This window comes from Arachis ipaensis, chromosome B08 (genome assembly GCF_000816755.2).
Source record: "Arachis ipaensis cultivar K30076 chromosome B08, Araip1.1, whole genome shotgun sequence".
In the NCBI taxonomy this organism is placed as follows: domain Eukaryota; kingdom Viridiplantae; phylum Streptophyta; class Magnoliopsida; order Fabales; family Fabaceae; genus Arachis; species Arachis ipaensis.
Window position 1 is genome coordinate 174,064 of NC_029792.2, and position 11,720 is coordinate 185,783.

The following is an 11,720-nucleotide window of genomic DNA, read 5'->3' on the forward strand; positions in this document are numbered from 1 at the left end:
GGTTTAGAAATAGAATTTTCTCTAATTATATATTTTCTATATATTTTAAAATATCATGTTAAAATAATTAAAAAGTATTTTTAGTATTTTTATTTATTTCCGAAATGTACTTTGAAGATACTCATTAAGAAATACTATATATAGTGTATGTTGATGTCATTGATTAATTGATGATGAATGAGATGATGATTTGGGGGGATAAAGGTTGTGGCCCACCCTGTGGTTGAAGACTTGAAATTGCTCATGACATGACATGCATTCATGGGACACAGGCTCGTGTGTGTTCACAATATCACAGATCAGAGATCACACATACATTACATTTCTCTTCCTATGTGCACATGCTCTTCACGTGGCCCGGGGACCGATTTGGGTCGCCTACTCAACCCACGGGCCATGGCTTCCCCCATTCATTTGGAATTTTGGATATAACGATATAACCTAAGGTCCACCATTTCATTTACTTCAAATTTGTTTACCATTACTAGTAACTTATTATGCTGTGTTATATATTATACTACTTCTGGTAAAATAAAAAGAAAAGTAACGGCAAAACAGTTTAAGTATACGAGAATTCAAATAGTAAATGAATGAAGAATAATAAGGAAAATTAAAGATGTATATATGTATGGGAGGCAATGGATAGGATAGGGTAGGGTTTGGAGCCAACCCTAATCCTACCCATGGGTTGAGATTTTTATATAAACTCAACCCTATTCTATTCGCGGATTGAGAATATCTCAACCCTAACCCTACTCCCTCTTAGCCTGCGAGTATCCGACCCTACCCGCGGGTAAAAAAAAGATGCAACATTATTATATAACTTGATAATAATTTAAAATAGAACTGACTTTTATGTAAAAAATAAATAAATAAATTATCAATTAATGATCTTCTTTTAATGATTAAGGATCTTTTGCATTTAGTGAGAAGTCTTTGTTCAACATCCACTTAAAACATATTTTTATATAAGTATATAACATATACATATATAGAGTGCAAGTTGGTCGGGTAGGATTGAGGCACAACCCGCATCCTACCTAACCTACACAAAAATCCTACCCACATCCTACCCTACCTGCTGCGAATCAGGTTGGCAACTCTACCCGACCAGATAGGGTCGGATTGGGTACTCACGGGTAGGGTATATGTTGCCACCCCTATATATATGGGCTCCCTTATGAATGAAGAACCTCAGTTATCATGCAACGTGGGTCATTTTTTTTTTATGTATATTTAAACTTATAATGCACATGTTTAGTGCGTGAGATTCATATATAATTAAGCTAAGCTTGAACATTATTTAATTTCGAAGAATATGAGAAGCATAGGCCAAGCGAGGATAAAATTAAATAACATTCTTTAAGTACTAATTAAAATAAGATGGTTTTTATTTGCAGTCAAAGAACATGCATGGTTTGGTGTCTTCCTAAACTGGTAAGGCAAAATTTCTTCTGGAGTCTGTAATAATTTTGACCATGCCAATTCTAATTTCAAGACTATACTCTTCTACTACTACTACTCTACCTAGGTCTCAAAGATTATTACCACATAGGCACATGCATTACTTTTCCTTATAATACTATACATATGTTCAGATATTTGCACCATCTGATACAAAGAGATATTTTGAACGGTCAAGAAAGATGATGAGTTAATTAATTAAACTATACTATTGAAATTATTCTCGTACAGTATTATTTATTTATTGTCCTGATAATTAACTAGCTAGAATTTCATTGAATGTTGTTAATGAAAAAAAAATTAATAACAGCAATATTTTTTACTGATTCATTATTAATTAATACTCTGAGAGTATTACAAAATAAAAAAATTCTTTAACCTTTTAATTTAAAGACATATAAGTCTCTAATTAATTAAAAATATAAAAAATGTCTCTAATTTTTAAAAACGAGACATCTAAATTTTTCTATCTAAAATATATAAAAATAAATTAATCTTTTAAAAAAATTTAATATTTCATCTCTCCATCAATTTTTGTCATATATGTTAAAATTGTATTGTTATAAATATCAATGTATCAATGTATATTATAAATTACACTCAGAGTACTTAATAATTTTTTTTTTCAACATAAAATAGATGATATAGATCTAGTTGTTAAGATCTTAGTAAATAGTAATAGTTGTTTTAGAAAACGCCCTATATTATTGAGCGCATATGGATATTGTTTCGAGGGTTATCTGAAATATTGATTTTGGTTTGAATTTGAAATTTATATTTTTTTGTGTGGCAGCATCCAACTTGATATATCGAGGTGTCGTCTGTTCGAGTTTCTCATGAGAAGGTGGAGGGTGGTACCTATAAGAGATTTTGATGCTTAAGTTAGCAAGGGTATTAGGCAAGTTTTTAGTAGATTAGAACGTGAACATATCCGAGAGGTGTCAGTGTATTTATAGTAAAGTAGATAACCACCTTTGTTATAGTAGTTCCATTTTTATTGATAGATAACTGTTCCTTTTATCTTGGGAGTTTGTTATGATCTATCTTTCAAAAAAGATAGAGATAACTAGATAGATTCAGGGAAGCAGTTACTTACTTAGATAAACATAAGCTGCCCCTTTTTAACGTGTCCGACCCCTTTAAGAAGATCGGGTATGCGGTAGAGGCCACCCTTTTAGGCGGGCCTTTCATTTTTACTGGGTCTAACTTTTGTTTTGGGTTAGGGTATAAATAGTATCCTTACTTAAGTTCTGATCTTTTCATAGGTTGGACTCGAGCATTTTATGACTTCTGTTTGGATAGAGTTTGCTTGACTTTAAATTTTAGCAACTTTGTTAGGTTATTAGTTTCCTTTTCTAGTTTCGACTTCAAGTAGTCGGTCTTTATTAAGTTACTTTTACAGCTTGTTTTTTATACGATCTCATTGAGGTCGTTTTGTATGAGTTGTTTATATAACTTCTTACATTAATCTATATCTCGTCGCTTCATCTTGTCGACCATTCGAGGTCAGACAATGATTTTCACGATTTGTCAAACTTAAATTAATGCGTTCTAAATAGGAAACTTTTGAAGAAAGAGATAGAAAATTTTTATCAAGAAATTTCCTTACAAATCTGCACACTAGGGGGCTTGGGTGCCCCTAGTTCTCGTGTTGTGCCTCATTAAAAAATTCTTATAGTTGAAAAAAAGAGTACACCAATACACGAGATTTGCTACTTAGCTGTAGTACTTCTTTAGGTTACAAGTGTGCCAAGATCTCGGGAGCTCCTGCCTTTAGAGGTCGGACACTTTGTAGTAAACTTTGCCTAGAACCTCAACTATTTTGTAAGGTCCCTTCTAATTAGGGGCCAGATTTCTTTTTCCTGATTTCTGTACTTCGATGTCATTTCGGATTAGATGAGGTCGTTGGTGGCAAAACTCCTTTTGATCACCTTTTGGTTGTATTTTAGAGCCGTCCTTTATTTTAGAGCTTCCTCCCTATCCGAGTTCTTTCTCGAATTTTGGGGAGGAGGTCGAGCTCTTCTTTCTGGAAGCCATCCATCTTTATTAGTATGCAAACAACATCAAATTCATTAACAGTTATGCAATTTGTAAGCAACCAATGAAATATGTGCCATGAGATTTTTCGGTGTTATTCACTGATTTGTTGTAATTGATTTGTGAATCCAATGAAAAAAAAACTAGATTCATCAATCCATTGTCTGATTAGGTAGCATTTAAATTGGCTGATGCTAAATTTTTTGGCATGAGTTAGGAAGAATGGTTTCATTATTTTTACCAACAATGTTTTTTCATTCTTCCTTTAATTACTAACTAATATGAAAAATTTTATTTATTTATTTTTTCTTCATAAAATCTGTGTATTTGAAACATACAATTGCTTCATTATGATGAGTGGGTATCATGATTCTTTCCGTGGTTGTAAGTCAGCACATATCTCGTTGTCCATCCTATTTCACGAGGAGATTGGGATCAGTCACATTTTCTTTTCCTTTTTTTTAACGATGGTGATGAATATGCGGCTTCCCATCTACCATGGTTAGTGTTTACGAGCGCATTATCCTCGTCTCTGTCGTTTGGTATATTTAATCCAATTTAACTATAAAAGTAGAATCATCATCCCTATTTGATATCCTTTGTCTATTGGGAGAAGTTTTTACAGAATTTTTGGTATCCATAGAAACTGTATTCCAGTTTCTTTTTAATATTCTTGCATCCTATTTATGTCGGGTGACTGTCTGACCATTTTGTTGATCATCCGCCATTATTAAGGGTTGAGCTCCAGGTCCCCGACAACAGCGTCAATATTTCGAGGGTTATCTGAAATATTGATTTGGACCTGAACGTGAGGTCCAGATTCTTTTGTGTGGCAGCGTCCGACTTGATATGTCGATGTGTCGTCTGTTCGAGTTCCTCGTGAGGTGGTGTGGGGTGGTACCTGCAAGAGACTCCGATACTTAAGTTAGCAAGGGCTTTAGGCAGGTTTTTAGTAGATTAGAACGTGAATATACATGATGGGTGTCAGTGTATTTATAGTAGAGTAGATAACTACCTTTGTTGGAGTAGTTCCATCTTTATTAATAGATAACCGTTCTTTTTATCTTGGGAGTTTGTTAAGATCTATCTTTCAGAGAAAATAGACATAGTTAAAGAGATTCAGAAAAATAATTATTTACTTAGATAAATATAAGCTCTCTCTTTTTAACATGTCTGACCTCTTTAAGAAAGACGAATATACGATAAAAACTACATTTTTAGACAAATTTTTTTATTTTTACTGAATCTATCTTTTATTTTGGGTCAGGGTATATATATATATATATATTATACCATGGTGGGGTTAAATTTCCTTCTAACTAATCCAAGATTTTGATTATAATGGTTAAAAGATATACATGTCCTGACTTATAGAGAAATATCCGTACCATACTTAAAGTAATTAAGCATCCAAGAGATAGAGTTGGATGATTGATGTTGCTAACTTCCCCAACATGCACGTGCCATGGCTTAAATTATCACGGCAAAGACAAATAATTATGCATCTTTAATTATTTGATCATGTGACAATATAATAATAATAGCATACACACATAGGTTATATACAAATCGAGAAGCATCATATATGGAGAACCCGAAGACACAGCAATATAATGTACGCGTTTTCCTTCAATTGGACCGTCCTAATTAAACCTGTTTTTTAGTTTGTTTGTTTCTTTCTTTTTATCATAATTAAGGGAAATCAAAATTCAAATCTTCTATGACTTACTTTATTATTAAGTTTAATTTTATAATATAAGGGATAAGTTATAATCTTTGTCTATTGGTCCATGTGAGTATTGCTGAAAACATGAACTTGGCCTTCTATATGTGCCTCCACTACGTATATACATACGTAAACCCCGCCGTATGCATGCAATTTATAATTCGTTTATGCATGTATATATGGACACGATTTTACATAGTAGGTTCTGACCTTAGCTTCAAATTGAACCAATGAATTTATACGATATAAATTACATGTATTGCATTATCCTCATCTTCTGTTATATACAATAAAGAATGCGCCGATGTGGTGGAAATATAAAAAAGATTGATAAGGATAAACTTTATTAGGATGTACATAAAATTGGATTTGATATGATCTAGATTTCACTTGAAATATATATCAAATTTATTTGTTAAATTCGAACTCATCCTAAACTTGATGAAATTTATACATTTTTAGACCACGATTATATCGGATAAAAATTGGGTGAAAATCGGATCATTAATATTACATTACCTTGATACCTTCTTATAAGTTAGCATATGAAAATATCAAAATTTCCAAAACTCCAACTATTATTTGACATGATAAGATTTACTTAGAAAAATATAACAAGAACCAACTCTTCTCTAAAATTAAAGTATAACCATAATCAATACTAATATTGTCTAATAATACCAAATATTTAAATCAATACAAATAACACAATATTATGCATTAGTCTAAAATCTTATGCATTTTAAACATTAAACATTAATTTATAGTCTTATAATAACTAATAATACAAAATATTAAAATTTATAATACTTAAATTCTATATAAGAATAACTATCATCCATCACTAATAACGCAAAATATTAATTGTGAATGATGACCGAACAACCGGGCCAAATTCGGGTGACCCAAACCATGATCCGAACCCGATCCAAAATAATGACTAGGTTTATATTTGAGACTCTTATTCGACCTTAAAACTGATAAAATCACACTAAATTAACTTTTAAAATATTCAGAATCGGACCAAACGGGTCATGCACACTCCTAAACTTTACATGCGTCTGTAACGACAAATTAAAATAGCAACCACATGCTTGAAACTTTAATTTCAATCACACATGAAGAGGCACATGCATATTATAGCAAACCAATAGTCTAACACCATTACCAAATACTATATGTAATACGGTAATACCTCTACAGAGCTCAGAGGGCCACTTCATATGTTATACAAAGAGCATGTGTATATATAACAAATAATAATTTAACTTGATAAAAAAATCATCACGTACTCCAATAATGAAGTTAAGCAGTGTGATATTAAATTAATTTTTGCTTTGTTAAATTGGAGGAACTATTTTTCTCGTATAGATTTATGAGCCGAAAGACAAACATACACTAACAAAATTTAATGAAGTTTGTCACGTTATGCAGACAATGCATGCATGTATTTATGTACAAAATAACAAATAATCTCCAAATTAATCGAATAGAAAAGGAAGGAGAAAACAATATAAATTATAAATTGTATAAGTTATCCAATGCATATGTCCCCTACTGTGTTATAATTTAATATAAACAAAAATAAATTTTGATGCACATAAAAAAAGAGACAAAGACTTATATGCAGTTATCTTTACATAAAAGTTATTAATTGAGAATTGTTAAATGATTTGACAAGGGTAAAAATTTAGATATAGTCAATTTTACGTAAAATTAATAACGAAAAGCAGTTAGATGAAAATGGGTTATGCTACATGTACACTAAAATAAGCCACCAGTATAAAATATATGTTGAAATACAAATTCACATTGAAAATAAATTAAATCATACATGTATTTATACATAAATACATTGGAGGCTGATTTTGGTGTACAAATAACATTTTTCGATAAAAATTTTGTCAAATCAGTCAAATTATATAACAACTAAAGTTAATTGCTCCTAAATTTTCACCTGACTAAATTGTTATCTAACATTTTCAACTAGCAATAACAACTTTACATGAAGACTGCATGTGAGTTTTCACCCAAAAAAATAACTGCCATTAGCTATAGTTAAATTTTATATGTCTACTTATTTATATCAGATTTATATATAAACTAAGTTTTAATTAATGTATGTTAACGTAACGATCGCAAAAATTTGGCAGACATAGATCAGAAGATCATTCGTAAATAAACGATTTCGGTCCAACAAAAACCCTTTTTTTTTTTCGTAAATAACAATTTTAACTCCAATAACGAAATCAAGTTTTTCTTGGGTCAAAAGAATACGATGTTGGTTTCAACACATATAACTTACTTCTATAGTTCTATTTTTTATTATTTTTAAAACGGGCCGAAGCCCTACTTCTATAGTTCTATTTTCATCATGGGGCCGTTCTATTACTAGCTGTAGCCTGTATGTATGTAAGACAACTTCATGATCAATTGATCATCATATTATTCTTTTGAATTTTGATGACAAAAATTTGGCTAGATGTTAACCGTGGGATTGTGATTTACCACAGCAATATGGTTATATATATGATTTAAGAACTTTAAGATCCTGAACTTTTTAAATGGTCATTGGTTACAAGGAAAGAAAATAAAACATGGTAAAACATGTGTATATTTATCTATACGCGTGTTTTTTTTTTTTTCAATTCACAACCTAGAACGCTATGGTTCAACATGATCCTTGGTCATCAAAAGAGTTCAGATGTAGTTGTTGAAGTCAATTTCCTTTAAAAACAGTATTAGATTACATAAAATCATTGATAACACATACAAATAAACAATTAAAGAACCCTCCAGCACCTGCAAATTACAATGAACACTCATCAGAAATCAAATCAAATATTGACAGCAGAGTAGGAGCAAATCATGCAGCCAGTGCAGGATAGTGGTTAATATGAAATGTCACTGTGTTAGTGTTCCTTATGCTGATCCAAATTCAGTAAACCACTTCTCATGACGTTCGATGTCAGCCTGAGAAACACTTCGCTGGACTTTCTTCAAAGCTTCCTCAAAATCACACATAGCAACAGGATCCTTTGAAATCTCATCCTTGGGCATGTTCTTGATCTCATCGCGTGTTTTTCCCGCTATCTTACGCCTCATACCATTCAGGGAAGCATCACGACATACATTTGTCAAATCATCTCCACTATAGCCTTCTGTACGGCGAGCCACGTCATCTATATTGACATCAGGGGCCACCTGGTGCAAAGGCAAAACATGAAAATCTTGTATTTGTTAGATGCTCAATGTCTTTCATTTGAATCCATTGAAGAAATTAATTAAAGGCAATACATAATAATAATAATATCTTTAAGACAGTGTCATAGGTAAATCACAACGTCCTAACTTGCCTCCACAGTCTTCAAATTGATACGGATCAACTCTTTACGACTCTCAAAATTCGGAAGAGGAATGTATATACGCTTTTCCAGCCTTCGCCTGATTTGATTTGCATCAACATCAAATTGTATCAGTACATGTACATTAAAAGAGGTTTCCAACAGATAGAACTAATTCATCGCATGCTTCTATCACTTGCAATGCAAATTAAGAAGTACAAGAAAAGGATGCAGAAAAGCAAATACAAACCTCAGTGCCTCATCTATGTCCCAAGGGAAGTTTGTGGCTGCCAAAACCATTACTATTTTACGGGTACCATCTTCATTTGTGGAACTATTGTTTACACCATCAACCTGAACTAGAAGTTCAGACTTCACCCTTCTGGATGATTCATGTTCCCCAGAAGCCCTGATGAATTGAAAGGCAACTCAATCAGAAATCAAATAATCTCAACTGATACTACAAACTCAGGGTGAACCCAAGGGGTACTTGACAACCATTATCCCCCATCGCAAATAAAAACATGGCATACATGACGCAACACACAAGATTGTTATGTACGGAAAAGAACAGCAAAGACTTACCCCCTAGCATTGCACAGAGAATCAATTTCATCAATGAAAATTGTACTTGGTGCATATGCTCTTGCAAGATCAAACAAACACCGCACCATGCGTTCACTCTCTCCACGCCATTTAGAAGCTAAAGTTGCGGAAGAAACATTAAAGAAAGTGGTACCGCATTCAGTAGCAACTGCTTTAGCAAGAAGTGTCTTCCCAGTTCCGGGAGGACCAAACATGAGAACACCTTTCCACGGTCTCCTAATCCCCTGTAAGAATCACATATAATGAATTCCACAGGAAAGGTCTTTCCATGACAACAACAATGGGATAGAAATACAACAACAGCCTGCTTAAGGCCATTGGAGCTCACATAACAAGAGAATTTGTGTGCATGACTACACAAGCATGAGAGAATTCCAAGGAAAAACAAGAAACAGTAGCATGCAAGATTAATTCAAATTTCAACATATAGCGAAACAACTACCAAGGGAATAAAAAGCACCAGACATCACAACAATCATAAAGTATAACATTCATATACACATCAGAATACTAGAATAGTATGTATAGATAAACCATCAATACCTGGAAATACTCAGGCATCCATAATGGAAGGACAACAGCTTCTTCAAGAAGCCTCTTGGCTTCAGTGAGGCCTGCAACATCGTCCCATCTCACTCCGGGAGACGTCTCCAACACGTCCCTTTCGAGCATCTCAGCTAAGTCCGGATCAGGACCTTCATATTGCCCCTTCTTTGTCTTCCCATCATCACCATCACCATTCTATCCATTGAAACAAAAATGTGCACTACATCAAAACACTGAACTATAATACTATATACATAATACATTATCCACTAAACCAATTAACTAATTCAACAAAGATTGCATTTCATCCAGATCAACATGTTGCATTTAATTCCAAGTTTGTAGAGGAAATTGAGCTACACTTACAACTGAATCGGATTTGCTGGATTTTCCAGAAGCAGTGCCTTTCTTGGCAGCGGTTGCGCCCCGGGCTCCGGAGTTAACCCTACCAGCAGCAGCAGCACCACCAGCCTTAGCACCGCGTGCAGCGGGCCTGGTAGGGCCGCCACGGGCCCAAGCTCCATCCTGCTGGGACTTGCGAGTAGGCCCGCGGGTAGAAACAACGGGCCTTCTCCCGCTACCAGACCTAGAATCATCTCGACTGGGCGGTCTCCACACATCGGGATCGTCCAAGGGACCACCTGGACCGCTGGATGAAGAAGTTGGATACTCATCCAACGGCTGAAAAACGAAGTTAGATTTGGTGGAGATCGGAGGTGAAGCAGGACGCCTCCTCCCATTCCCAACAGGAGTTTCCTTAAATGCCCTTCTCTCCGCATCCAGCTGCTTCACCACTTCGGTTTCCTCCGACAGAGCTTTCTTCACATTCATCCATTTCGCTCGGATTAACGGATCCTCAACAGTGTTTAGGTGCCTGAATTTCCAAAATTAAACCCGATTAGGAGAGCTAAGTACTAACTAAATTAGTTGAGTGATTAACGAGGATTGTATGAAATTACTTGTTGATCTGAGCAACGGCGCCGTCGAAGAAGATAATGGAAGTGTCGTAGAGTCCTTCGAGAGCGTATTCTCTTGCCAGTTTGAGGTGGTCTTGCAAGCCTGTTAACGAAGCTCCACTCATTCTTCTCTTCTTGCGAGTTTGAAGTGCAGCTGCGGGAATGGGCCTCGCAACGGTGGCGTTTAAGCGGGGAGGAAGGAATTCAGTGAAGGGGGGTGTAAAATGACCGAACAGACCCTGGGAGTTTCTGGTTTGAGATTTAGGCAAAGGTTGGTTTGGGGTTTTAGTGGGCTTTGTGTTTGGAGAGAGTCGTTGGCTGCTGGTAAGTGGTAACGGACTGGACCCGCAACAACTTTTCATCTCAAAATTTTGGATCTCTGGTTACAACTTACAACCACTCAATTATTCATTTAATTCTTTTATTTATTTATTTATTGGTATTGAAAATTTTTATTGCTGAAAATGTTTATCATGATCTAATGACAAATAATTCTTGAAAGTATCTAAAAATAAGATAAAAATATATATCTTATCAAAACGTGTTTTTGATGCAATTTTTTTGTAAATATTATTAGAAAAATAAAATTACTTGATCTTTAAAATTTGTTACTTTTAACAATAAATTTATTTTTTGGTGAATGACATTTTTTAGAAAAATATAAAATTTAAAGAGCAAATTTTGTTTTATTTTCTGTAAACACCATCTAAATAATTATTTAGATGTTTTGACAAAATTTCGAATCAAATAAACAAATCATTTAGTAATTAACAAAATAATTTTATTCGTCCATAAAAAAAAGAATACTTTTATGGTTTGTATTTTTTGAAATTATTTTAATCAATAATTTATTGTTTTAACAATTTATCCTTTATTTAAGTAATCATGTGCCAACGAGTAATAGCTCAAATGGCATAGACTTCCCATACTCAATTAAGAGGTTGCGGGTTCGAGTCTTTTATCTTTTCTCCCCATACTCAATTAAGAGGGTGCGGGTTCGAGTCTCCTATCTTTAGTAAAAAAAAAATAAATAAATAAATA

At 33.8% G+C, this 11,720-nt stretch overlaps 1 protein-coding gene across 1 annotated transcript; it reads right to left on the reverse strand.

Annotated features, from left to right (window-relative positions):
* On the reverse strand, positions 7,935-11,078 carry LOC107613674 (katanin p60 ATPase-containing subunit A1). Its single transcript, XM_016315776.2, has 7 exons — positions 10,683-11,078; positions 10,090-10,597; positions 9,721-9,918; positions 9,157-9,401; positions 8,822-8,980; positions 8,584-8,671; positions 7,935-8,431 (listed from the first exon to the last, which is right to left on the reverse strand). The coding sequence occupies exons 1-7, from the start codon at positions 11,039-11,041 to the stop codon at positions 8,150-8,152; spliced, it is 1,839 nt and encodes a 612-aa protein (XP_016171262.1). The 5' UTR covers positions 11,042-11,078; the 3' UTR covers positions 7,935-8,149.